The 25,282-nt window shown below is 58.2% G+C and overlaps 12 protein-coding genes across 12 annotated transcripts; 6 read left to right on the forward strand and 6 right to left on the reverse strand.

Annotated features, from left to right (window-relative positions):
- Positions 1-39: 39 nt before the first annotated feature.
- Positions 40-413, forward strand: TRAVEDRAFT_48851 (uncharacterized protein; the record flags this gene model as incomplete). Its single annotated transcript, XM_008041179.1, has 3 exons — positions 40-174; positions 229-268; positions 325-413. 3 exons carry the CDS (start codon positions 40-42, stop codon positions 411-413), a joined length of 264 nt encoding a protein of 87 aa, XP_008039370.1.
- Positions 414-530: 117 nt separating this feature from the next.
- On the reverse strand, positions 531-2,118 carry TRAVEDRAFT_126509 (uncharacterized protein; the record flags this gene model as incomplete). Its single annotated transcript, XM_008041666.1, has 7 exons — positions 531-754; positions 808-907; positions 969-1,192; positions 1,253-1,641; positions 1,698-1,818; positions 1,884-1,976; positions 2,028-2,118. The coding sequence occupies 7 exons, from the start codon at positions 2,116-2,118 to the stop codon at positions 531-533; spliced, it is 1,242 nt and encodes a 413-aa protein (XP_008039857.1).
- A 225-nt stretch (positions 2,119-2,343) lies between these two features.
- Positions 2,344-3,559, forward strand: TRAVEDRAFT_29763 (anaphase-promoting complex subunit 10). The gene is made up of 6 exons (XM_008040979.1): positions 2,344-2,592; positions 2,662-2,785; positions 2,848-2,917; positions 2,980-3,158; positions 3,222-3,323; positions 3,385-3,559. The coding sequence occupies exons 1-6, from the start codon at positions 2,466-2,468 to the stop codon at positions 3,458-3,460; spliced, it is 678 nt and encodes a 225-aa protein (XP_008039170.1). The 5' UTR covers positions 2,344-2,465; the 3' UTR covers positions 3,461-3,559.
- A 160-nt stretch (positions 3,560-3,719) lies between these two features.
- TRAVEDRAFT_126495 (uncharacterized protein) lies at positions 3,720-4,530 on the forward strand (the record flags this gene model as incomplete). Its single annotated transcript, XM_008041667.1, has 4 exons — positions 3,720-3,821; positions 3,880-4,253; positions 4,307-4,387; positions 4,440-4,530. The coding sequence occupies 4 exons, from the start codon at positions 3,720-3,722 to the stop codon at positions 4,528-4,530; spliced, it is 648 nt and encodes a 215-aa protein (XP_008039858.1).
- Positions 4,531-4,824: 294 nt separating this feature from the next.
- TRAVEDRAFT_59360 (uncharacterized protein) lies at positions 4,825-9,148 on the forward strand (the record flags this gene model as incomplete). The annotated part of the gene is made up of 10 exons (XM_008041668.1): positions 4,825-5,031; positions 5,138-5,232; positions 5,282-5,756; positions 5,817-5,871; positions 5,931-7,039; positions 7,097-7,225; positions 7,285-7,559; positions 7,610-7,784; positions 7,834-8,457; positions 8,514-9,148. 10 exons carry the CDS (start codon positions 4,825-4,827, stop codon positions 8,901-8,903), a joined length of 3,534 nt encoding a protein of 1,177 aa, XP_008039859.1. The 3' UTR covers positions 8,904-9,148.
- A 178-nt stretch (positions 9,149-9,326) lies between these two features.
- On the reverse strand, positions 9,327-11,825 carry TRAVEDRAFT_65481 (uncharacterized protein; the record flags this gene model as incomplete). Its single annotated transcript, XM_008041669.1, has 18 exons — positions 9,327-9,759; positions 9,834-9,905; positions 9,958-10,103; positions 10,175-10,232; positions 10,287-10,314; positions 10,393-10,455; positions 10,517-10,617; positions 10,687-10,751; positions 10,805-10,816; positions 10,884-10,908; positions 10,961-11,021; positions 11,077-11,102; positions 11,165-11,182; positions 11,260-11,269; positions 11,353-11,451; positions 11,515-11,528; positions 11,587-11,665; positions 11,719-11,825. 18 exons carry the CDS (start codon positions 11,823-11,825, stop codon positions 9,715-9,717), a joined length of 1,029 nt encoding a protein of 342 aa, XP_008039860.1. The 3' UTR covers positions 9,327-9,714.
- Positions 11,826-13,386: 1,561 nt separating this feature from the next.
- On the forward strand, positions 13,387-15,425 carry TRAVEDRAFT_48856 (uncharacterized protein; the record flags this gene model as incomplete). The annotated part of the gene is made up of 3 exons (XM_008041180.1): positions 13,387-13,470; positions 13,525-14,337; positions 14,394-15,425. 3 exons carry the CDS (start codon positions 13,387-13,389, stop codon positions 15,423-15,425), a joined length of 1,929 nt encoding a protein of 642 aa, XP_008039371.1.
- A 234-nt stretch (positions 15,426-15,659) lies between these two features.
- On the reverse strand, positions 15,660-17,002 carry TRAVEDRAFT_125927 (uncharacterized protein; the record flags this gene model as incomplete). Its single annotated transcript, XM_008041670.1, has 2 exons — positions 15,660-16,204; positions 16,261-17,002. The coding sequence occupies 2 exons, from the start codon at positions 17,000-17,002 to the stop codon at positions 15,660-15,662; spliced, it is 1,287 nt and encodes a 428-aa protein (XP_008039861.1).
- A 652-nt stretch (positions 17,003-17,654) lies between these two features.
- On the forward strand, positions 17,655-18,713 carry TRAVEDRAFT_125046 (uncharacterized protein; the record flags this gene model as incomplete). Its single annotated transcript, XM_008041671.1, has 5 exons — positions 17,655-17,763; positions 17,856-18,013; positions 18,074-18,209; positions 18,271-18,399; positions 18,481-18,713. The coding sequence occupies 5 exons, from the start codon at positions 17,655-17,657 to the stop codon at positions 18,711-18,713; spliced, it is 765 nt and encodes a 254-aa protein (XP_008039862.1).
- A 152-nt stretch (positions 18,714-18,865) lies between these two features.
- TRAVEDRAFT_48859 (uncharacterized protein) lies at positions 18,866-20,083 on the reverse strand (the record flags this gene model as incomplete). Its single annotated transcript, XM_008041181.1, has 6 exons — positions 18,866-19,257; positions 19,326-19,466; positions 19,526-19,548; positions 19,612-19,706; positions 19,771-20,004; positions 20,078-20,083. The coding sequence occupies 6 exons, from the start codon at positions 20,081-20,083 to the stop codon at positions 18,866-18,868; spliced, it is 891 nt and encodes a 296-aa protein (XP_008039372.1).
- Positions 20,084-20,463: 380 nt separating this feature from the next.
- Positions 20,464-23,062, reverse strand: TRAVEDRAFT_125432 (DEAD-domain-containing protein; the record flags this gene model as incomplete). Its single annotated transcript, XM_008041672.1, has 9 exons — positions 20,464-20,597; positions 20,650-20,803; positions 20,860-20,916; positions 20,973-20,998; positions 21,726-21,811; positions 21,866-22,119; positions 22,178-22,478; positions 22,533-22,631; positions 22,689-23,062. 9 exons carry the CDS (start codon positions 23,060-23,062, stop codon positions 20,464-20,466), a joined length of 1,485 nt encoding a protein of 494 aa, XP_008039863.1.
- Positions 23,063-23,580: 518 nt separating this feature from the next.
- Positions 23,581-25,227, reverse strand: TRAVEDRAFT_169839 (ras-domain-containing protein). The gene is made up of 8 exons (XM_008041673.1): positions 24,935-25,227; positions 24,789-24,869; positions 24,686-24,729; positions 24,560-24,622; positions 24,473-24,501; positions 24,335-24,410; positions 24,241-24,279; positions 23,581-24,185 (listed from the first exon to the last, which is right to left on the reverse strand). The coding sequence occupies exons 1-8, from the start codon at positions 25,005-25,007 to the stop codon at positions 23,985-23,987; spliced, it is 606 nt and encodes a 201-aa protein (XP_008039864.1). The 5' UTR covers positions 25,008-25,227; the 3' UTR covers positions 23,581-23,984.
- Positions 25,228-25,282: the final 55 nt, after the last annotated feature.

Consider the following 25,282-nt stretch of genomic DNA (forward strand, 5'->3'; position numbering starts at 1 on the left):
TTCAAAATCAGCTCGCATTACAGAACGTGACNGGAAATCATGAACGTACGCCTTGCAATACTTGCTCACCGCCATGTGATATACCCACATCCGACTGCCACCAGAAACTCACCGAAAAAGTGCTTCACGAAGTGCATCACGAAGCCCGGCGGCGCGCTCTCCGGCTCAGACGAGGTGAGTAGCTCTCACTTGCCCCGTCGGCCGTCCACGTACCAACGGCATGCGTAGAAATGCCTCTCGAACTGCATGCAGCAATATCTCAGTGCATGTGCGTCATTTCATCTCATCCCTGCCGCGCCACGGCTGACCGACATGCCTTCCCAGACGACATTGTCAATGCAGCCTATGTTTCGCGTCTCCGGAAGGAGCGGTTGGACCAGCAGGCATCGTTGGAACAGCAATCATCTCTATAGACCCACGCGCCTGGCATCACCCCATGTCCACGCGGCTCAGCTCACACATAGTATAGCACCTAATAGACAATGTCTCGCCGAAGGAGGCCATGGCTGACAGTCGCCTCGAGTGGAAGTCTAGTATATGGGAAAGTTATTGTCGACATCCAGCGACCACGCCCTCAGCCCCCCTACCAGGTCCTTCACCAGCCCCGCCCTGCCTGCGTTCCTCAGTGCGTCCACTGCCATCTGCGAGTCGTTCCCCAACCTGCATATCACGTACACGTCCGCTTCGCCCTTCGCATCGCCAAGCTCCCCCATGGACGCCTCTGGATTGGCGACGAGCTCGTTGATGGGTACGTCTGCGCGTCCATGGTGTAAGAAATCATGGAGCAAGTACGCGGGAACGACGTACTGATCGACCCCGGTAAGTGACAAACACCAAACTCTGTTCGTGGGCGCACGTCCACAATACGGACCGGTCGCTCTGACGCGTCCAGGACATGCTTGAACTCCTGCGCGACCGATATCTGTCAACACTACATGCGCAAACCTTGCACGAACAGCGCCGCGTACCTTCGCACGAATCCGGCTCTGCGAGTCTCCCTCCGCCAATCCGCGCGACAGCCAATCCGGACGCCCTCCGCCACAAAACGCGACATAGTCCGTCTCCTCAATGTTCCCGACCCTCTCGCCCTCATTCCCACACCCCGCGCACGACGCCTTCCGCGCGCGCAGCTTCACACTGCGAAACGGTGGCATGCCCAGGGCAGAGAACATCAGCAATGAAGGCTTGCCGTCTACATATGCACGGCGTCAGCTAACCCGTGAAACATGGTCATCTCAGGTCCCCACCGTACCATGCAAGCCCGTCAAGATCTTGATCGCCTCCAAAGCCTGCAAATTCCCTATAATTCCCGTTACGACGCCCAGCACACCCATACCCTCACACGTCCCGGACGTCTCTGGTGCCGGCGGCTTCGAGAAGAGGCACCTGTAACACGGCCCTCTCTTCCCCTCCTGCTCGCCCTTCAGGGGGAGGTTGTATGTGCAGAGTTGGCCTTCCCACTGGAGCGCGGCACCACTGACGAGTGGCTTGCCCAGCCGAACGGCGGTGTCGGAGAGCAGGTAGCGGACGGGGAAGTTGTCGGTGCAGTCGAGAATGAGGTCATACGGGGCAAGAAGCTCAAGCGCATTCGAGGGCGTGAGTGCAGCAGTGATCGGATTCACTTGAACGCGTGAATTCAGGCTGGAAAACTCATCAGTACCTCATTGTGTGCAAGAGAGACGCAGGAGAGGATGTACTGTTGAACGGCCTCGGCAGCGGAGAGCACCTTGGCCATGCCGACTCTTTCCTCTGTGTGCAGTACCTGGCGATGGAGGTTGGAGATCTCGACAACGTCGTGGTCAATCACGCCAATGGTTCCTATCAAACCAGTGACTCTCGTCAGTATCCCCGTCGACGAGTATAATCCTCGATTAAGGACTCACCGACGCCTGCGGCAGCGAGGTACTGTAGCGCTGGACATCCCAGTCCGCCCGCTCCGACGACAACCACAGAAGCTTTCTGCAGCTTAAGCTGTCCTATGCGTATATAAGATCGGCCATTCTCGTGGTGAAATAGAATGAACGGACCTTCGAGGCCGAACCGGTCGAGGATCATCTGCCGGCCATACCGACGATAGTCTCCTAGAGGGAGTTCTGGCTGGGGTTCAACGTAGGCCATGGGTGCTGTTACAAAAGTATGTTTACAGGTGCGCTCAGGCAAATTACAACGAGGTGTACATGGCAAGAAAGAAAGACGGCCGACGCCCGAGTCTGGAGAGAGATCCGGGTCTGAGATCTACGCGATCATGCTCGTCCGCGCGCCAACGGCCCGATCGCTTCTCCCCGTCTCCCCCTTTGACCTCCACCTTGACCTCAATCTCCTCTGCACTCCCCACCACCGAACACTCTGCGCGTGTTATCTGTTATCACTGTACTCAGAAGTTCAAGCACGCTCTGCTGCAGCCGTCCTCGATCTAGTTCCCTCAACGAACCTGAGACTTCGCATCCGCGCCCAATATCACAAACATGACGAGCGTAAGTGCCGTCGCGCCCATGCCCACAGTAGCAGTCGCCGCCCGCCGGCGACTCGCGCAACCCGTAGCCATCGGCGCACTCCCGCCCGGCTCAGAGGGCGCGCCCATCATCTACCCCGGTGAGCACCCATTGTCGCGTTTAGCCACCCGCCATTCTTCTCAGTCCCGCTCCTTCGCCCGGCCTCCAGGCAAGACTCCTCCAAAGCTTGCGTACCCGGACATCGGAGGACTCGCGAAGTGGTCCGTCTCTTCTTTCAAGTTCGGATTTGGCCCGGAGTGCCTCACGGACGATGACCCGGAGACATTCTGGCAGTACGTCTCTCTCCTGCTTGCGACTCGCCCGCTCGCGCCCCCCGACGCTCATGCTCACGCAGCAGCTCTAGCTCGGACGGGCCGCAGCCGCACTTTGTCACGATCGAGTTTCCGCGGAAGGTCGCCGTGCAGGTGCGTGTGTAGGCTTCTTGCCGAGTTGTGCGTGGTACACTAACGCATTTGCGGTTTCCCAGAAACTATCCATTCACCTTAGCTACCCCTTGGACGACTCTTACACGCCTGCAAACATTTGCGTGCGAGCAGGTACTGGGCCCGTGGACATCCAGGACCTGCGGATAATCTCGTTGGAGAAGCCCGACGGTTGGGTCACGTTTGACATTTGCATGGAGCCGAGCGAGGATGGCGAAGGCTAGTGCGTGCCTAACTCTCGCCGCTTTCTTCGTATACACCCATTGACCGGATTACGCGACTTTAGCAAACCTATCGACGTCTATGTCATTCAAATTCACATAATGAACAACCACATGAACGGCAAGGACACCCACGTCCGCGGCGTCAAAGTCCTTGGTCCTCTCGAGTGCGTGTCTCGTTGGTTTGTTGCACGTTCACTATACTCATATTGCGCGACTCTTTCACAGGAGGAGACTGAAGGCGTACGAAGAGCCATTCCCGTTTGTTTCACCACAGTTCAAGATGTATGAGTGCATTCGGTAGTGCAGTAGCAGTTCGTCGCGATATCGATGTAACATAGCTGGAAGCCCCTTGGCAGTGTATTCATAGAGGATTATGACATGTACAGTCGCGAATATCAAGCTAATTTTGACGATGTCTTGGCGCGTGGCTCAGCCACAGACGCGTCGACGCGCCGTGCGCCGCACGCGACTTGCCTTCTCCATTCACTCTCATCCGTCCCACCTTCCCTGCGCCGCTGGGACACACACTACCACACATCAAAAACGGCATTATGGCTGCAATGGCGAATGCAGAAGCTGGTCCATCAACACCTCATGAAATGCGAATCACGAATCATGGCAAAATTACCAGCTGGGTGACCTTTGCGCTAGATCATCTTCAGGTCCGTGGCGACGCATTCGCGCGTTTTCGTATCTCAGGTTCACCGTCTGGCAATACAGAAATACGAGAGTAAACCGCTGGTCCTACACACCTTACCCGCAGCCAAGGGAAAGGCACCCGCGCAATCGGACCAACCTGCTGCCACCGAACCCGCTACAGAAGCTGCCCCGGCGGGGGGCGAAAGGAAAGGGAAGCCGGAAGGATTGCACACTTCACTAGCGACTATACCTCGGCTTGTGACTGTGGTGGAGATTATCAAGCGCGAGTACCTGAAGACGCTGGACCCTGCGCTGGCGGAAGCAGGAAGCCTGTCCGGGCTGCACCAATACAATGAGATCGGGGACCTAGAGGAGGCGGGGTATGTGGAACGTGCGGGCGACGAGGAGCAGGAGCGGATAGAGGCGCTAGCACTCGCGCTGCAAGGGCGGAACCAGTACGTGCTCCGAATATTCTCGCCGCCGGCGCTGCACTGACGAGAGTCCGCAGCGCGAAGCAGAAGAAGATTGCGTTCATGCGAGTGACCCTCTGCCGGAAGGAAATCCCAGAGCTTGTCGGAAGAGGCGCGACGTACGTTTCCTTACTCTTTCCTCCGACAGCCGTGTCCTTATTCTTGAAACAGATACCAGGAGCCCGCCGTGCGGAAGCTGAGCAAGTCTGCCCGCGCACGACTGAAGAAGAAAGTCAGGAAAGAGGGCGCGGGGGATTCATGATTATTTTTGATAAGAGGTTACTGTGTATGTAATGCATGGAAATGGCCAAAAGCGGATGTTTGGTGTGGCCAAACAAGCGGGCGTTGTGTGCGACGACGAGTGCCCCGACCCCGCACAGCGCCGCCCTCATCAACCCCGTCCCGCTCCCTCTCCTCCACAGCGCAGCCTCTCGCGCTCGCTTTGCTCTTCACTGCGCCTCCTCAGGCCCGGGGCCCCCCTCGCCTGCTCTCGCGATCGGTGTCGCCGTACTTGATCTCCGGCTTGCTTTAAAAAGGTCGGACGCCTGCGCCTCCGATGCCTCCTCGCACCACGACACCCGCCACGCCCGCGCCCCCCGCGCCCCTCCGCCCTCCCCCGCGCGACGTCGCCATCCTTGCCGAATCCGACCCGCAATGGGCCGCCAATCTCCACACCCTCCGCCAGCATTGGAAGTGGGCCAACTTCTCCCAGTTCTTCTACACCTTCGCCCCGCTCCTCGCCATGCCCGATGTCTTCCTACCGGTCAGTGCCCCTTCGCGGTCCCCTTGAGCGTGTTTCACGCGTCATTTCATATCCGTTCCTCGTACCATCTCTTCCCGCACCTTCTGACGCGCTCCTCGCCACACAGGATGTCGAGGACGACCTCGCCCGCGGCACCAACATATATCTCCCCCGCATCATGCAGAGACTCCTCTATACCCTCTCCCAGGACCGCAAGATCAAGTCAGTAACCCTCCATCGCATTCAGCGCTTACTTACCAATCCCCCCTAGCATTGACAACTGGCAGACCGCCCTCCGCAGACAGTACCTCCGTCGTGCCCCCGAGCTCAACCCCATAGGCCCTGAGCCCAAAGTACCCTCTCGCGAGTCGTCCATCGCTCCTTCGGAGGATGAGGACGAAGACGTCAAGGACGACGCCCCCACCGAATCGAAACCACAACAAGCCGCAGAAGCCTCTGCTGGCGATGTGAAGGCCGACAGTGAACCCGCCGAGAGCTCCCAGATAAAGCTCAACGGCGAGTCTTCCACCGATCCTAAATTGGAGCAAGAAGAGGACAGCAAAGTGCCCGCCCAAAGCGAACCCGAAGAACGCCCAAAGTCAGAGGAGCAGGAAGAGAGCAGAGACTGGCTTGACCTCCCTATGCTCACAAAGCTGGATTCGCTCCATCTCCTGACAGACTGGCAGTTCCAGAACCCGTACAAGGTCAGACAGATGATGAAGGATGATGACGACCTGGCCAACTGGGTAAGCTCCTACAAACCACGCTCGTTTTGCAGGCTCTTATTGCTTCATGACACTTTACAGCGAATAGAGCCTATTGGGTACGACGCGAAGACCAACGCGTACTGGCTCATCGGACGTACGTGTCATCACGCTCTAATCGTACCTGCAGCTCATAAATCCCATCTTCCTCTTCAGCGGACAGGCTGTGGATCCAGCGCGCCCCTCCTAAGCCTCCCCGGAGTCGCAACCTGAAGCGCAAAAGACCGGCCGCAACCGTCAAGAAAGCCGCTACGAAGGCTTCCACTAGTAAAGCCGCTGAATCCTCTTCAGACGATGAGGACGAGCCCCCCGCCCGCTCCAAGCGGACCCGCACACAGACCAAACCCCAGCCATCTGCAAAGTCACAAGCCAACGGGCGTGCGACTCGCGCAACCCGCCGCACTCGAGCCTCTTCCCCCGCCGCCGCAGAGCTCAGCTCTCCTGGCAAGAGCACGCGCGCCGCCAAAGTCCAGGCCAACAAGAAGCTCGACATGCAGGCAAAGGAGCTCGCCGAGTTCCAGCGCCAGACCGCCCGGCTCGCCTCTGTGAAGGCTAAGGCTAACACCAGTCCTCGCACGTCCCGCAGGAACCCTTCGAGCCCCGCGAAGCGTGCCCTTGGAACACGAGTCAGCACACGCTTACGGCGTTCAACGCGCGGAGCAACGGAGGAGGATGAAGACGAGGATGAGGAGTGGCAGCAGGTGCCCGATGAGTGGTTGGAGAACGAGTCTCCCTCTCGGCGGACCAGTACTCGTACTCGCGCGAAAGGGAAGGCGAGAGCTCCGGTGGCCACAGAGGATGAAGAGCAGGATGAGCAAGAGGATGCAGCCGGAGATGACGATGCCGACGCTGATGCCGCCGGCGATGCAGACATGGCCAAGGTGGATGGTGCAGCGGCTGCGGACGGAGAGGGTGATGCAGAGCCAGAGGGTGGTGCAGACGGCGATGCGGAGGGGCCTGCGCACAAAACAGGTCTCGAGAGCGACACCGTGAGCGAATTGACGGATCTTTCGGAGGATCATGACGACACGCCAATGGCCGATCCCGATGACCCTGAAGAGCCCCCCGCGAAGAAGCGCAGCACCCGGGGCACCCGGGGCCGCAAGAGCTTTGGCGGCAGGAAGTCCGTGAGGCAAAATCGGAAAGCGCGGTCGCGCGCTGAGAAGCCTGCGCCCAAGGAAGAGGCTCAGCCGGAACCCGAAGAGATCCACGAGGATGAGCCCTCTGCGCCTCCTCTGCCGGCCGATTTTGTCGAGTGGGAAGCCGTAAGTGCCTGATCTGCTGCACGATCATTGACATGATGCTTAATGTTGCGTTCGCAGATCGCGGTGACGTTGCCAGAATGGGAGCACGTTGCCGACCCGTTCGCGAACGCCACGCACTACCTCGAGAAGGCGCTTTACAAGGTGCTCACTCAAAACGTCGTGCCCTATGTCACGGCCGAGCTCAGGGTACGGTGGTCTTCTTGTTGTGCTCCATCATGACGTCTGACATGCAATTGCAATTGCAGGAGCAAGAGAAGAGGCGGCGCATAGAAGAAGCAGTCGTCCACCGCAAACGCTCGTCCCGCATTGCTGTCAAAGAGAGCGAGAAAGAGGAGCAGCGGATGGCCGCGAAGAAGCGTGCAGAGGAGGAAGAGAAGATGGCGCGTGCCAAGCGGCAGGAGACACGGCTGAAGAAGGAAGAGGCCGAGCGTGCTAAGCGCGAACGCGCACGCGACCAGCGTCGCAAGGAACGTGATGACCGTGAAGCTCGGATGAAAGCGAAGGCTGAGCGCGCTGAACGGTATGTCCTCATGCAGTCCTATGAAGAACTTGTTATTCACAAACCATTAGCGCGGAGAGCAGAGATGTCGAAACCTCCGTGGCAAGATCAACAGCCACGCCAACGGTCAACGGCACACACGCGTCCTCTTCTCTACAGCCAAGTCGTGTCGTGACCCCGAACGGCGTTCGCTCGCCCGACTGGATACTGGACTGTGAGGTCTGCCACAAGAAGGGTGTCAACGTGGTATGTGCACAAGCTTCCTAATGTTCTACTCATGTTTACATCTGCACAGGATGACGGGATGGCTATGGTATCGTGCGGCAAATGCAACAGATGGCAGCACATCCCGTGTCACGACCTCAATGATCAACGGTCTGGTCGGCCGCGACGAAACTGGGAAGACCAGCAGTTCTTCTGCACTCACTGTCGTCAACGCGCGATGAACGGCGGCGCATACGGTAGCCACCCATCACAAGGCTACTCCTCTCAGTCCCAGGCGTCATACGGGTGGCCGCAGTCTGGCCACGCTGCGGCCGCGCACAAGACAATCGGCATCGACCCCTACGTGCAGACTACCGATCCGCGGTATGGACATCGTTCTCCGGTGGAGAACGGGTCCGGATACTCCCAGCAGCATTACAACGCGAACCATGTGGGAGCTGCCTCCTACTCACGTTCGTCGTATCCTAATAATGGGCTATCCTTCTCGCACTATCAGGCGGACCCGCGCGGAGGCTCATCGCGTAGCACCCTTCCCAGCGTTGCGCCGTCTTCTTCGTGGAACAATGGCACTGGGTACCCTCCAACTACTGACCCCTTGACTGGGCGCATGCAGTCTACACACTTTGTTCCCCAGTTCGCCCACAACGGCGGGGTATACGCCAGCAATCGTATTCCCTCTGCCTCCCTCTATCAGGTCAGTGTTTGCTGGACGTACGAGTAACGAAACGCCCTGACCTGTTCATCAAAAAGAACCCGACCACTTCCTCGATCCCGTCCTACAATACCTCCCACGAAGCGGCTGGGACGATGTCAGCTGCACGCTGGCCAAGTTCATCCACGACAAACGGCTACCACTCTTCCGCGGGCAACGCTGTTCAGACGGCCGCCGAGTCCCTCGCATATATGCATGACGCTGGTGCTCGCTACGGAGGAGGCGCCTCAGCCTGGCCCCAGCAATCGTATGGGCACGGCCAGCAGCAGATGCTCCCTTCGTCCAGCCATTCCGGCCACTCCAGCCGCGCCTCCTACCCCCAAGGACAGCTCAGCCCCGACCCTCTCGCGTACCCGCCACCGCGCGCCGAGCAGCACGTCGGGTCCTCATTGCCCAACGGCGGTGGCTCCTTCAACTTCCCATCATAATGGCTCACCGAAGGACCTGTCCCATTCCTCCTGTTCAATTTCATCATCCGTCCCAGACAGTGGGTGCCGCACACTATTGGACTGGCTCCGACACATACCTCTCCCCTCGTACATAGTAATCTTTGTAATAGTACTGGCGCGACGCTCTTGGGTAGCGGATGGATCCTGGTTCTGTTTTTCTTGTAGACGTAGCCGCTGTCGCCGCCGAGTGCGCTTGAGCCTGTACACCCTCCCCTGTGTTCCCCGATGTTAAATATACTCGTGCGTCCCGCCGAAGTCCTTTCGGAAATATCATGGCGTGCTGTTGTGTGAGAAGCTGATTAGAGAGTATTTCGGGTGTTTGTACAGAGAGCAGACATCACTCTAGGTCGTCGAACGTTCCTGGGCCATCCTGCACGCGGGTCCAAACACTGGAGTGCTTCCACCGAAACAGTCTAACATTATAACCACCGGACACGCCGACTCCATCCACAATCCACCGCTCTACAACAGACAAACAGTAATGACGTACAACGAGTGTACGCGAAAATATGTACGCTACAAGGTGAATCGATGGCAACATTCTATGTTCTAAACGAGCGACGGGGCTGCGGCTGCATCTAGTGCATAGCCTAAACTCTAACATCTACACGCGAACGAAGGAAGAAATCCACAAATCCGCATGCCAAGCCTTCGCCCACACGACCAGGGGGGGCTCCAGAAGGAGCAGTCTACTGGAAGCTGCGCGCGCGACGCCACAACGCCGGCGTCCAATTCCGTGTCCGCGCCGGCCGCACGGCGGCCGCACGAGGTTTTGGGGCTCGGGCGTGCCTCAGACGAGCTCGCCGCCCTTGATCGTCTTCATGTCGAGGTCGCTCTGCCAAGCAGCACCATGCGTCAGCCCTCCGAGTCCGCTGCGGCGCACACACGGAAAACAGCACAAGCACTCACATCGTTCCGCAGCCCGTGGTCGTCGTGCACGATCGTCTGCTGGTAGACCTCCACCTTCGGCTGCGTGCGGATCTGCCGTCAACTCAGCCCGTACTCAGAACGGACGAACAGGAAGGAGACGTACGACGGGGACCTGGGACTGCGGCGGGCCCGCGGCACGGAAGCCGTTGCCTGAGGAGAACTCAAAGGACGGGTACTGCGCGCCGGGGTTGTTCTTGTTGCGGATGTGCGCGCGCGCGTTGAGCGAGCCGAGGAACGAGTTCGAGTATACTGCGTGCGTGCGTCGCCAGGGAGAATGCGTCAGCGTGGGGTGCGGCAGATAAGAAGTCGGCAGGGCGTACGCTTAGCCTGGATCTCGACGAGCCCGAGGAAGGTCAGGCTTTGTTTCTGGGTGGCGAACTGCGCGGTGGGTCGTTAGGTCGACGCTCCGTACGTCCGAGCGGGGAGACGTACCAGAATCACGCAGAGTACCGACGCCGTGCTATCCGACACCAGAGTCCATCATGTCAGTATCACTATACGCCCAAGGAGCACGTTCTTGTGGGAATAATCGACGCACCCAGTGATGGCACCCGTATTGACAGCGTACAGCAGGATCATGTTGATCTTGCTGTTCGACTCCCTACACGCAACAACCGCTTCGTCAGCCGCCATCCAGCACGATACCGGGTAAGAGGACGCACTTGTGCCAGGCGCTGCGGCCCTTGTTGAGGTAATACGAGAGCGTGACGGCGACGAGGACGTCCACGAGCGCAGCGGCACCGAGGCCACCGCTGATCGTGATCTACACCAGGTGCAAAACATATCGTGTGAGCATATTATTCCGTTTAGAGCAGCGCGATGGGTGACGTACGAGGGAAGACTTCGTATCACGGAAGGTGAGCCAGTCGTCGTATTTGTAACTCAGGATCGTCGAGCCTGCGGAAGTCCGTCAGCCAAAGAGCGGGTAGCATGAAACGTACACAACATACCAACACCGAATGCTGTAAAGCGACCGTGCCAAATGGCGTGAGTGGGCTGATAAATGATGCTTGCGCAGATGGCACCTACCGACACGCGCGACGGCGGGGATAGCCTATATACGCTTGTCAGAACTTGCCAGTAGCAGTAACCTAAACAATACTCACGATGGCTACCGTCCATGCGAAGGATTTGCTGCTGACGCACCAAACTCGCCACACGTAGTACCTAGCCGTTCAATGGGCCAAATTATCACACAAGCTCCCCGCGAAAGCGCACTCACCCTTGTACACAAAGCGCAATGCAAGCCTGGACCCACCACCCATCTCAGCACCCACTCGTACTCGCACACGACTCAAACGTCCACTCACACTAGTAATGACCGTAACCTGCCGCCGGCGCGCGAGCCATCATGATCAGCGTCCGTTCCAAGTTCATTTCGCTTAGCGCAGCGGCAAAGACTCACTCCGATACCCCTGCACCGCCACGCGCACATTGGGTTAGTCGTCATTGCGCTGCGGAGCCGAAGGGCGCGGGGGGCGGAGGGCGGGGGACGCACCAGTTGATGTGGAGGAAGTAGGCAAAGTCGCCGAAGCCCTCGACGAGGTACTCGTAGAGGAAGAGCATGCAGAAGCCGGTGTGCACCGTTTCGAGTGTCCTATGTGACATGGACATGAGGCCTGGGACAGAAAGCGGTAGACTTTAGGACTGGGACGCGTACCAAACGGCACCGACCTGCAAGGGTAGTATAAGTTTGCGGTAGGGGACTCGACGATATAGATGGAAGACGTACAAGGAGCTTCAAGGACATGGCATCGTTGGGGTATTTCTGGAAGTAAATGAACGACTGGAGGGTGGTGACCCCGTACAGCCTGCGGACGGTCAATTTCGCATCCAAGAGGGCTACGCGCAGAGCGGCACGTACACGCAAGCGACGAAGACCTCAATCAAGAGGCCGCCAATGAATGGGACGGCAGGGTTGGCGGAGCTCTTGGTGATGCCGAGGCTGGGGACGGTGACGGACCCGGACATGCTGAGCGCGGCGGGGGAGGGTGATGGAGGACGGGGGGAAAGAAGGGAGAGGCGGGCTCAGTCTGGGCTGGGCGGATATTTGGCGACAAAAGGCCGGCGCGGTGGGTGCTCTGAGTGGACATGCCGGCGGGACGAGGAAAGGCTTGTGGGCTGTGGGTAAACAGATCGGGGTGGGACGTCGTGCGGTGCGCAGAAGGACGGCGTTGCTGCTTGATATGTACTTTCTTCTGATTTCACATTCTTTCCGCCGTGCAGCGACGGGCACTTGCTGGCCATACGCGATTCCGCGGAGAGCGCACGATGGCGGAAGAGGTGCCCTACCAAGTGAGATCCGATCTGGGCACTGCTTTCGAGCTTCCTCCTCTCCTTCCTCTCTCTTTCCCATTCAATTCCTCCCCTGGCCAGGTCCATCAGCACAGTTCGCATTCTACTCTGTCCTCGGCGCCCCTTCTAGCAAACACCTGCTTTCCTCCTCCCCTGCAAGCAGTGTGCAGGTTTGTCCGCGGCCGCGGCGTGTTGCGTCAGGTCCGCCGTCATCAATTATGTCGCGTGCGGGGTTATGTTCAGCCTCGCAGCTCTGTTTTCCATCAGCTGCGCCACTCTCGATTGGCCCATGTTCCCCACGCCCACACCGTTCCACACCAGCGCCGAGACCGACGCCGACGCACGGCTCAATCCAGAAGCACCCTGCACGCGCGTAGCCTGCTCCAGCACATGATATTTGCACTCACCAAACGTCAAATCTCCCATTCCAGTACATACTGCATTCTGGAACGTATTTTCGTGCGACCGGCTTGGGTTGAACTGTCAGGCTCTGAAGATATGGTTGACGTCGGCTGCACAACATCGATCGCAGCAGAAGTTAGTCACACGCACAACGAAGATCGTCCGCACTCATCTTCGCCTTCTCTACCGTAACCCGGAGGGATGCGCAGCGTAACCGTGGTGGCGCATGCTTGCGGCCGTGGCGTGCGGTCGAAACCAGGGACCAGGGACCGGCGCCGGTTGCTCAAGTCGGCCCATGACGTCCGTTGTCGACTTCCTTCAAATACATGCCGGTAGCCGTTTCGTCGACATATGAGAGCAACGTCCGACTCGCTCGCATCTCATTACGGGTTTAGGTTGCAAATGGTAGTCCTAGGCAAACCCTAGGCACATCATCGTCAATGGATGACTTTCCATAAGCCTCTGCGGCTTTGCGGTCGTCCGTAAATGGTTGATCGAGTCTACCGGCCGAGATGCCGAGTCCGATTTGTACTCCGCCGGTCATAATCGTCGCCGTAGATGTTGAAGGCGCCGAACGTCTAGGAAGGGGGTCCCGACCCCCTCTCTAGACCTAAACGCGTCCGCAGACCGTCGTTCCTGACCCAAAAAGGCAGCCAATTCATGCTCCGCTCAGATCGCTATCTGAGGAGACCGCCAACGAGTGGGACGCCCGCCGTCCCTCCCTCAATTTCATCGTTGTTTCCTTCACCACCATATTCGTACCTCCTGGCGAGGTTACTGTTACTCTGCTTCACCTTCATCGCTTTTTCCTATCTTTCCTGCACTCCAATCTGCCATGGACCGCCCGGAAGACCAAGATCAGTACCCAAGATGGTCTCCCGAACATGCACGATGGTATCTTCCCTCGCCATCGCGCTCTGTACGTAAAATACTCGTCTCGCACATCTCCATTGTTCGCTCACACTCATTATAGGCAAATGTCTCCGAAGGGCCGACTTCTCAGCAGGCAACAGAAGTCGTCGCCGGCAGCGGAATGGACCACCCCTCCGCATCAGATTTGCAAGCTCGCCCGGGCCCATCCCATCCCCCCCGTCCACGGCCTGTATACCGTGCCCCCCCGGCCTTTCCCCCTTCTGCGGCGCCGGCGCCAGCTACTTTCGAAGCCCTCCCGTCATTCAACGCCGGTTTCCCACCGGGCCCACCGGGTCCACATCCGTTCATTTTCTCTCACACTTTTCCTCCCTCCTTCGGCTCTCAACACACCCAATCAGCTGGTCCACCCTCCCCCTCCCCCACTGCGTCGGGTTCGCGTGCATCTGCGCCCGTGCACCCGCCGTTCTTGCGCTCTGAATCAAGTTCCCGGGAGGGCAGTCCCGAGCTCCGTGGTGCCCATCATCCTGCTCCTGCACAGCCGAATCCCACCGCCGTGACGTCAAAGTCTGACAAAGGGAAGAAACGTGCCCTTGAGCACGGGACAAGCTCGGTCGCAAAGAAGCCGCGGGTCGCTCCGAAACCGAAAGCTGCCCCACCCAGGCTGAGTGCGAAGGCCAAGGGCAAGCAGGTGGTCAGGCCGCCAGCCGCTCTCCCTCAAAGCCACAACGGTCGTCAACCGGGCGCCTCCAACTACACAGACGAAGACATGGATGCCCTGCTCGACCTCGTTGAGGTAGAGCTTCCCATTGGGCAGAACGCTTGGCAGCGCATCACGGACGACTTCAACAGCTGGGCGCGGGAGAACGGCCGGCCGCCGCGCACGCAGAAGCCCCTCAAGACCAAGTACGATACAGTGAGTGTGCTACAAGGGGGTGGGTGTGATGTATGCTCAACTGACAACACTTATAGCTTGTGCGCACACCGAAGCCAACGGGCAGCGCCTCCGTTCCCGCCAACGTTGAGCGTGCCTGGGAAATCGAAGAGCACATCAACGAGAAGATTCACCTCGGTGTTCTCGATGACGGGGACATAGCGGACAACAACGAGGAGGTCAACGAGAGCATCATCGAAGTCGACGATGAGGCATCAAACTCCGAGGTTGAGATCGTCGACCCGCCAGTCCGTGCAAGCGCGAAGGAGCGCGGGCTGCTTGCTGCGAGCGCTCGCAAGCCGTTCGCTCAGCCGGTTATGAAGGGCTTCCGGGATCAGGCCACCGCGTCAACCGCCCGTGCGGCTGCATCCTCCCGCCGCGCTCAAGCACAGGATTTCATGTCCGCTGTCACCACATCCCTGGATCCCGCCGCACGCAATGCGCGTGATGATGCGCGCTATGCTCGCAGGTTCGCACAGGATGAGCTTCAACGGCTATCCAGCGACAACCGCGACCTTCGCACTCGCAACGACACGTTAACGGACCGACTGCACCAACAGTCCACAGAGGTTGCCCGTCTCCAGTCACGCCTCGACATGATGGAGATGATGCAGGCTGCACACGGGAATGGCCGGCGGCGGCATGATGACTGGGATACCGATGGCTCTCCGCGTCCACGTCGTCCACGCTCCTATGCACGAAGGTACTCCTCCCCACCACCGCCACCCATGTCTCCCCCCCGCATCATCCCCTCCGCATGCAACGTCTCCATGCATAGCCCATCACCGTCCCGGTCCTATCCTGCCAGGGAGCGTCAGCTCGACGCTTCCCCCATCCGACACTTTGCGGGATCTACTCCACGCTCTGGGATTCCGCCTCCACCTTCGCTGTCTGCATTCACATTCACTCCTACCGCGTCGGGCAGCTCTCTTGACACGCTTGCGGCGGCCGCCTCCACGTCGACCGCACACCACATGCACGAGCAAGAGGACGCTCCTTCGGTCACGCTGACCTTCACGTCGCCTCAGCGGCGCCGTGACTGGGATGCTGGGAGCCATATCCCGCGTTAAGTATTGCCTCATCATATTCTTTGCTTATTGGACATTCTAGTCTCAGTATATGCCTAGCCCACTCATTGACATACCATACCATTATCTGTAATGACCTTCTTCCCTCTTCACAGCCCTGCAGACTTGTTTGATGCCTTCTTCTGCTTGTGTTATCAGTTGTCTGTGTGCTGTACATCATTCCTATTCTTGAATATAGCTTCTCAAAAATTACAACTGTGTGCTTGTGACAGAAAACTATGCATCAACAACAACAAGGTGAAAACGCGCCACACGATCCCTACGCTGTAGCTCTCCGAAGATTACATTGTCAAAGTCCGTCCAGATATCATTGTCCTCCGCTTCCTGCCAGTAACGCATATACACTGTGCGAATCTCGTTTATCCCCACTCGCACTGCACGCACATTACACGAGCGCGCACAGACCTCCAGGAGCTCCAAGCGGCCCTCCGGATCGTTGATGTCAAGCGGTAAGCGGAGACGACCAAACCCAGCGCGTAGCTGACGCATCCCCCACTCTGCTGTCTGCCGAAAGGAGAGAAGCTGCCGGTTGCGAGCGAGAACGGCCTCTTGTTCTTGCAAGTTGGCCGGAACGGTTTGGCCAGCTTTGAGCGGTGCTTGTATGCGCCCAGCAATAGAGTTGGTTCCACGGGGAAAGGCGGTGTCCGCAACGAGGTAATACCCTGGTGGTGTCCGGTCACGGAGCTTGTCGTAAATCGGCCGCGCGATCTTGGCATCGTGCCAGCTTCCTGGTGCATTGAGAACTGCCGCTTTGATAAGACCTGTACAGCAGCATAAGTACTAGAAGTGGAGCAAGCGACAGAAACAGTCAACCGACCTTGAGGGGAGAAGGTGAACACACAGCTTGTAAAGTGACCGTGTAGCCACCCGTTGTATGTCGCATTCTCGATGTCGGTGTCATCAGAGGACGCCGTCAACAGGTTGAGCCCGTCAATGGACCCAATGGCGTCCTGGAGGAGGGGGTGACGAGCGCAGATGAGATCGCTGTCCTGCCGGCACTCTTCCTCTGTAGCCCACCACTCGATCGCAGCCTCCGGGATTTTCCGCAGGGTGTTGCATAGGATAGTCATGGCAAATGCCCGGTAGCGGGAGACAGTCGAGGGGACAAGGGCGAAGATTTGTTGTAGAGCAGTGTCGGGCATGGCAGATGTGAGGTAGTGATAGATCAGACCAAGGGCTCCCTCTGCTGTGAGAGAACGGCGTCCAAGGCGAGGTGCACCGGTAGGGTCGGCGTCTGGACGCGGGATCGCCTCCGATTCCCATTGTGCGCGGAAACCGCTCTCCAGAATGTATTCGAACGTGCCGCAGTCGATGCCCATGGTCGTAATGAATGCACGGTCATCCTGGCTGTCGTAAAGCACCTGCCAAGGTGTGTCGCATCGGGGATTTGGCAACAATTGAGGACGACGGAGGTAGCGACGGCTGGGTTGTCGCTTTTCGGCGCGTTCAAGACGAGCCTCTTCACTCCCTAGGGCACTGACAGCAGCGGCGAGAATGGCAACATCATCAAGCTCCTCTTCACCTGAGGATTCGCCAGAGCTAGACTGAGCTGATTGCATCGTGAGGAAGGTAATGAAGGAGCTTGCAGAGTCCTGTTAAGGAGTAGAGGCATCGGGCAGCGACCGTGCATGGAGTCATAATCACACGGCATTTGGGCGCTTATTTAGTTGGTACTCGTTACTCTAATATCTCGTCCAAATATGTCGTGCAAAGCAATTTCTTTTCATAATGTGGTAGCAGGACATGTGTAGAACATCTCTACATAGTTTGTTTTCCTTAGTATATTATGCCTCGAGTGTGAGGGCAGACTTCGCGGACCTACTTCATTTGGGCGCTATTTTGCCCAACGAGCGCCGGTACTCCAAGAACTTCTCGGTCTGCGGACTTCTAAATCATGTTTACATTCCTTATGGATACGGGCTGATAATCCGTAGGTACTTTCACTCTCCGCTTGATGTATCTACGGCGGCCGCAAAGCCGCAGAGGCTTATGGAAAGTCATCCAATACGATGTATACGATATGTCGTAGAGAGATGAGACGGACCCAATTGAATTCGAATGACTTGGAAGCTGAGAGAGAGAGAGAGATGCTATAAGTCTCGATCACGATTACGTCAATTGCGAGCGCATGCGGGCGCTAGCAGACGGTACGCGTCCTCGTCCTCGTCCTCACCTCGACCGATCCCAGCACTCGCTCTGCTGTTCTCGCCCATGGCCGACGCTGCAACATCCCAAGCATCCCAGGCTGCTTCTGCGCCAGCACCAGAGAAGCCCGTCTTCCGCTACTTCCGCGCCCCCACCTCCGCCCAGCAACCCCGCAGTATGTCTGTCTGCCCTCTCCCTCGCACACCCGATCTCTGCTGACCCACTCACTACTCCTTGTATACGACCGCGTGCATCCTCTCCGATCAGCTGAACTGCCGGACCACTACTTCGACGTGACCACCGCAGACATCCGCGCCCAGCAAGCCTCCCTCACCGCAAAGCGCGACGCCCTCCACAATGCGCCTCTCCGCACAGCCGCACTCCGTGATGCTGAAGACAAGAAGCGCAGAGCACGCTGGCCACAGGTCCGTCCATACCATCCCGCCCCTCAGAACATACCGCTTACGCATCCGGCTGCACCGCAGACCACAATCCGCATAAAGTTCGCAGACCGGAGCGTCCTCGAGCGCACCTTCCCATCGACAGACAAGATCAAGTCCGTATACGTCTTCGTCCGTGGCTCCCTCCGTGAAGACGTGAAGCCCATCAAGTTCGTACTCTGTACGTCCTTGTCCATTACCCTGCACCATTCTCGCGTAACGAGCGTGCATACGCCTACCAGACCAGTCCCCGCCCAAACGAGAATACAAGGTCTCCGACCCCGCAGTCCGTGACCTCACCCTCGCCGAACTTGACCTCGCACCCTCCTCACTGCTACTCATCAAGTTCATCGACGACGAACGTTACAACCGTCCGTACCTTTCTTCCCCCTCGATTTCCCCTGTGCTTAAATTACCTCTCACCTCTCCCGCGCTTGCGTTTGCACTCACAGACACAGACGTGCCCGCGCCACTCGACCCATCCATCCTCGCACTCGCCGAAGACTTCCCCGCGCCGCCGGTGTACGACTCCGACCCCAAAAAGGACGAGAAGGACGCCAAAGGCAACCGCTCTGGTATACGATCGAACCTCCCCTTCGGATCTGGGAAGAAGAAGGACGGGGACGATGACGGCGGCGAGCGCAAATACCCGAAGTGGTTTAAGCTGGGGCCAAGTGAGTATTGATCGTACGCGGATGTATTCATCGTACAAATATTGATGCACAAATACAGAGTAGATACTTTGACAGAGGGGAAGGGAGGCATGTACGACCATCTCGCGCGCATGTACACTAGGCAGCATATACATCCAGATTCTCTTCACACTACCACCCGCACTCACCGCACCAACGCCTCCCTCCACACAAACTCCGCCGCACGACTAACCATCCCCTCCGAGCACCGATGCCCCGTCCCCTCCTCCACCCACACCTCCTTCACCCCTTCCTCACCCACATCCAGCTCCCCCACGAACTTCTCCCCCGCCGCCCACGGCACGAGCGTGTCCGCGCCCCCGCACAGCACGAGCACCTTCTTCCCCTTGAACGGCTTTCCCGCCGCGTCCACGGTGTGCGGCGCGGCCGCGGGGTCGTGCGCGCGCACGTACGCGAGCAGCGACGCGGGGAAGTACGGTGGGGCGACTGCGAGCCCGTTCTCGAGCGCGCGGGCGGACATGAGAGTGAGGAAGTCCGGGCAGCCTATGATCGGGATCCCGAGCTTCACCCGCGGTTCTACGCGCAGCGATCCCCCATGAGCCTAGGGATCGTACGCACAAAGCACAGGCAGGATGGGTGCGCACCGTTCCGGAGTGTGATCCAGGACGCATGCCCGCCGAGACTGATGCCCGACACGAGCCACTGCGACACCGTGCGCTCGTCGTGCGGGAAGAGATACGCCGGCAGGAAGTCGATCAGGAACGACACGTCCTGCGCCGTCCCCGCTGTGCATCCAGCAGTCAGTCAGTGGCGGTGTCCCTCCGCCCCTTTACAGTGGACGTACTCTGTATCGCATACATGTCGATCCTAACATATAGCGTGTATCAATGAGCACCGCGTACCCACATGTAAATGGGATAGGATACTTACGCATGGCGCACGTTATTCTTCTCCGCCTTCGGGTCGCTCTCCCAGTGCCAGTTTGCCAGGCCGTCCACGAGCCTTGTCCCATGGTTCCTCTGGTCCTACACCCGTCTCCCTCACATCAGCTACACATCTCCCCCAGGCCGACCGAGAATCAGCACATACAAAGGTCACCACGATCAGATCGTCCGCCTTCTGCCCCGCGGGCGCCGCCGCCCGGCGCGCATGCACATCGTCGAGGATCATGCGCGCGACGGGCTCGACGTCCTCTGCCTTGCTGAGCCGGCCGTGCAGGAGGAAGAGCACGGCGACGGGGTCGGCGGGCGTCGCCGCGTCCGGCTGCGAGAAGACGTTGAGGACGATGCCTGCGATGGTCAGTGTCTGTTTCGAGATTGCGGACTGACCATGGCACGATTGGCGACAGGGCGATGTCAGTATGCTTGCCTCGGCGGCAGAATACTGCCAAGCTTACCGCCATGACGGGATTGCGGATATGCGTGCTACCAAACTGCGAGCGGGTTCATATATGCACGACCGCGGAGCCGCACGACGGATTTAAGCGTGGGCTGGGTTAGTAAGACGCTCTGCTACTCCGCACACGCAAGAATCATGTCATCTGGGGATCACGTTCTCATGCAATTACAAGCTGCAACTCTAAAGGAATGCATGCGATAGACAACATATTACTACTGACACCTCATCGGATATCAGGCTCTATACCGGGAGCAGTCCGACGTGCATGAACGAGGCGGCGTGAACACATGAACATGAGGGGGCAGCTACAGGCGCTCCCACTGGATGGAGAAGAGAAAGGGAGCAAGCAGAGAGGCGAGAGAGCAGGGCGGGGCGGAGCAGACCTCACCAGCGGTCGCCGCGTGAGCCGTAGCCGCTGTCTCCTCCTCCGCCATAGCCTCCGCCGCCGCCTCCACCACCGCCGTAGCGACCACCACCTCCACCTCCACCACGACCACGACCGCCACCTCCGTAACGACCTATGGTGACTGTCAGTTCACTGGCCCGTACTGCATGAAAAAGTCGACGTACCGCGTCCGCCGCCGCCACCACCGTACATGGACATCTCTTCGAGCTGAGGAGGCACAACAGCCTTCGCCTCCTTCAAGATGCCGATGAGCTCACGCGCCTGCTTGGCGTTGTCGGTGGTGAAGTAGGTGAACGACGTTCCCGTAGTGCCGGCACGCTGTACGAAGGAGGTGTCAGTTGATGGCGATACGATCATTGGTCAACAAAGCTTACCCCTGTACGACCGATACGATGGATGTAGTCTTCGCAGTTGTTGGGGAAATCGTAGTTCTAGACATCAATGAGTGAGCATGTACGCACCGAGGAAGACTAAGTGATGTACTCACAATGACATAACGGACGTCCTTCACGTCTGTGCGCGGCAAGACGAGCAGCCCAACAAGCGAGTAAAGATCCGCAAGAGAGCACGCACGATCAAGCGCAAGACAAGCGTCCGCCGATGCATCGATCGCAACATAGAAGGGAGAGCAAAGACACGGTCAATAACACAACCCACGCAACAGAGACCGCAAGCGCCCCGACGCGATCTACGACGCGAGCGCGACCACCACAACAACGAAGGGTCGAGCTCAGCCGACCTCATCTGTCCGCAAAAGGTCGCCTCACCACCCAGAAGAAAAGAGAAAGGGTGGGAGATTCAGGTAGAAACCGTCCGAGCTAGAGACAGGCAAGTCTTGTGCGCGCAGAGTCCGATGTCGACCAGATAGCGAACGCTTGAGTCCCAGGTTCCGCAGCCCTCGTCCATAACCGCTACCATACCATACCAGGAACAATGTGGACTGTTCATGCTATAGTCACCCGCGTGTGCCGCAACGCACCCCGACAAGGTGCGCACGGCCGGGTTAAGGTGATGCGTCAGAGGGAGCTGTGCAATGATCAGGAGGGAGTTCGCCGTGTCTCTGTGTGCGCGCTCTTGATGTCTTCGCCTGTCTTGCCCTGTCGACGTACCCATGACCTATACGAACATCTCGGTGGACGTCATCGCCGACGCAGTTGACAACAGCACTCGCAACGATGCGAACGCCGATCGTCCCACTGCAACGTACGGTCGCAGCGCTTGTCAGAGAATGAGAACGTACCAAGTCCACGTGATGCTACGTCAGTAGCAATCAAGATGGGCGAACGTCCCGCCTTGAACTCGCCCAAGACCCAATCACGCTCACGCCTGCAAAAATGATTAGATTGAAGTCTAAAAACAAACGACAGCGCAAGGACTTACTGCTCCTTGTCTCCGTGGATGGCCAACGCTGGCCACCCATCTTGACGGAGGTACTTGGTGATGTCGTCTGCAACACGCTTGGTACCAACGAAGATGAGCACCTTCGCGTTCTCCTGGCTGATCTGGTCGAGATGCTTAATGAGCTTGGCACGCTTCTCGAAGTCGCTGACGACTTCGACGATCTGGGTGATGCTGTGGTTCGCGGTGAGCTCCATGGACCCAATGTTGACCTGGATGAAGTCCTTCAAGAAGTCCTGTATGCAGCCACAGTAAGTCTCCAGACGGCTACGAGAGAGGATCGAAACTACGCACGTTAGCCAGCTTCTGGACGTCCTTGGGCCAGGTGGCGCTGAACATCAACGTTTGCCTGTCGGGGCGGATCTGGCTGACAATCTTCCGGATCTGGGGCTCGAAACCCATGTCCAGCATACGATCGGCCTCGTCCATGACGAGGTAGGTGATACGGCGCAGGTTGGTTTTGCCAGACTCAAGCATGTCAATCAGGCGACCGGGGGTCGCGATGACGATCTCAACACCACGCTGGAGATCACGGATCTGGGGGCCCTTGGGGGCACCACCGTAGATGGCGGTGTTACGAATGCGGGAGTTGGAACTGTGGCAAGGAAGTCAGAATCTGGAAATCTGCAGCTACGTAGCGAGGGCGTACCCAAACTTCGTGCACTCCTGCTGGATCTGAACGGCCAGCTCACGCGTAGGAGCAAGGATAAGAGCGATAGGACCATCACCAGGAGCCAGGAGTGGTTGCCTAAAATAGTCAAAATGAGCAATCAGACTACAAGGATGTCTCAGAGTATGCACTTACGCATTGATATGCAACATGGCGGGGAGTGCGAATGAAATAGTCTTTCCCGAACCAGTCTGGGCGATGGCGACGACGTCACGACCGGTGAGCGCCATGGGCCAGGCCTGGCACTGGATGGGGGTAGGCGAGGGGAAGCCCTGAGCGCGGATAGTGCTCATGATGTAGTCGGGGAACCCAATCTCCTCGAACGAGGTGACGGGACGGGGGATGTCGCGACCCTGGACCTTCATCTCCTTCAGGCGGCGGAACTCCTCGATCTCGCGATCGCTGCGCGAAGAGACACGCTTGTCCTCGACGTAGAAGTTCTTTTCGAAGTGGGCGAGCTTTTGCGAGCTCCAGTCGACGGTGTGAAGGCCACCGCCGAGGTTGCTCATGCGGTCGCCTCCGCCTCCTCCGCCCCATCCACCGCCGCCACCTCCACCGAAGCCTCCACCTCCACCGCCGCCGTAGCTGCCACCACCGCCGTAGCCGCCACCGCCGCCGTAACCACCACCGCCGCCGCCGTAGCTACCGCCGTAACTCTGCAGAAAAGAGCATGTAAGCCATGTGGCCGGGTGCGGAATGCACGTGAAGTGTAGACGCACCATTTTAACAAAGAGTGAAAGAACGGGTGAGGAAGGAAAAAAGGTCTATAGGGCGAGAGGGGGACGCCGGAGGTGAGGGGAAGAGAGAAAGAGACGGGGGACAGGCGCTTACGCACCGCAAAATGCAAGTGGGCAGCTTACGTAAGTGCCCGCTGCCCTCCCCACGCTCTCATTGGCCCGTTCCTCCGGCCGGCGGACAATTCTCCTGCCACGCCCACTCAGAATATTGACGCATATGAAAAAACGTTTTGTTCTGAATCTTCGTTTTATATTAACATTAGCTCTCGAGGGCAGAGCCCTACTGTGAGGGTTGGTTAAGGTGCGTGGGGGAGAGTCTGCTAAGGAAACAGGGCTGCTACTACCAAGGGAAGGTCGGACAATTATCGTGTGCTACTAAACAGTGAGTGTGGTATCTGTAACTAAGCCAAATGCTGCGAGTAGCGCGAAAGCAGAGCGTCGATTGAGAGCGGGTATTAGCCTGGCGTGAGTATATGTAAACAAGGGCGTGAGTGCGGTAAGGAGCGGCTGTGGGTCGGGACGTAAAACGTAAAGTATGCGAAAATTATACGGGCGGGTACCATGAGAACGGACGGGTCCGCGCGCTCAAGCCGCCGCAAGTCGTCAGCGACGGCAAGGCCGACGCGAAATGCTGCAAAAGGTCCAAGGCCGAAGGGAAACGGCGGAGCGAGACTCGGGAGGGCGAAGGGACGTCCTACATGATGAGGCACTGGTCCCTTCGCCGCTTCTTGCTCTTCGGAACGCCGTTGGGGTACCGCTTGCGCATGCGGGACAGGAGGTGATTGAACACCTCGTTGACGTGCCAGCCCTTCTTCGCTGACGTCTCGTAGAAGGGCAGACCCCACTTCACCGCGAGTTCCTGCATGGTCTCGCTAGAGACCTCGCGCTCGCCGGTCTGCGGAGGTGGATGATAGGTAGAGTACGTAATGACAACGAGGACATGAACTCACAAGGTCCATCTTGGTCCCCACTACTACGATGGGAATATCCTACCACAGAATAACGTCAATGTTGCTACGGCATGTAGGAAGCGACCGCGGTCACCTGCTCCCCGCCCTTTATGCGGTAGATTTGTTGTCGGATATGATCCACATCCTTCAAGGAGGCTTCTTGAGTCAAGCTGTGGCATAACGCGCGCCCATCATTAGATGTGGGCCACACGGTCGTTCTCAGCCACCGTACCTGAAGACAAGCACGAATCCCTGTCCGTTCTGAAACAAATGATCAGTTCTTACTGCAGCGGCCTCGGGATCGCAGGGAGAGGCTCACCTCAATGCAAGTCTCATTAATGCCCGTGAACTGTTCGACCCCCGCGGTGTCGAGAATTTGGAGCTTTGCACGACGGCGCACACCGTCACGCTGTGGCACACGCGCGTTTGGACGACCGCGACTCACATAGCTACGCTTCCCTTCGTACTCAACGGTGACCTCGTACTCCTCTGTACAGTCGAAACATTAGTTGGGGGTGCGCTTGATCAGGCGTGCAAGACAGACGGACCTTCGATTGTGGGGTCGTACTGGTCCAGGAAGGTGTTCTTTCCGTACCGCATGACGAGCGCGGACTTTCCAACGCCACCAGCTGTTGCAGAGCCAGGTTGGTATTGCTATGATTGAAAGCACCATCTAGGCATGGAAGGAACTGACCACCGAGGACCACGGTGCTATATCTCTGATTGCTGCCGGACTTGCGGGTTATGGAGCGCCCGGGCCTGGCCATGATGTTCCACTTGTTCGAAGACGACAGCGCTGCAACTGGAAGGGACGGCACAAACAAGAGAGAGAAGGAAGTAGGGAAGCCAGAGAACACCGGAGGACGAGAAAAGACAGGGCGGCGGCAGAGAGGCGAGTTATATCGATCCAGAGAGCATGAGATGGATACCGATAGATGCACGCGCTCCGGGGACGGAGACTAAGGGACTAAAGCCACCGGGGAGAAGGAAGGGCGGGCGGAGGAAGGGGAAGGGGGACAAGGGGCGGGAGAGAAGGAGAACG

Source organism: Trametes versicolor (assembly GCF_000271585.1).
Source record: "Trametes versicolor FP-101664 SS1 unplaced genomic scaffold TRAVEscaffold_7, whole genome shotgun sequence".
NCBI classification, from domain to species: Eukaryota; Fungi; Basidiomycota; class Agaricomycetes; order Polyporales; family Polyporaceae; genus Trametes; species Trametes versicolor.

Excerpts from the sequence above, each read along its gene's own strand:
- TRAVEDRAFT_29763 (XM_008040979.1), top strand. The coding sequence starts at position 2,466 with ATGACGAGCGTAAGTGCCGTCGCGCCCATGCCCACAGTAGCAGTCGCC. Across the intron at positions 2,593-2,661 it reads CGCGCCCATCATCTACCCCG|GCAAGACTCCTCCAAAGCTT; the intron begins GTGAGCACCCAT and ends CCCGGCCTCCAG. Across the intron at positions 3,324-3,384 it reads AAAGTCCTTGGTCCTCTCGA|GAGGAGACTGAAGGCGTACG; the intron begins GTGCGTGTCTCG and ends ACTCTTTCACAG.
- TRAVEDRAFT_169839 (XM_008041673.1), bottom strand. The coding sequence starts at position 25,007 with ATGGCCAGGCCCGGGCGCTCCATAACCCGCAAGTCCGGCAGCAATCAG. Across the intron at positions 24,730-24,788 it reads GTACGACCCCACAATCGAAG|AGGAGTACGAGGTCACCGTT; the intron begins GTCCGTCTGTCT and ends TCGACTGTACAG. Across the intron at positions 24,411-24,472 it reads GGATTCGTGCTTGTCTTCAG|CTTGACTCAAGAAGCCTCCT; the intron begins GTACGGTGGCTG and ends GTTATGCCACAG.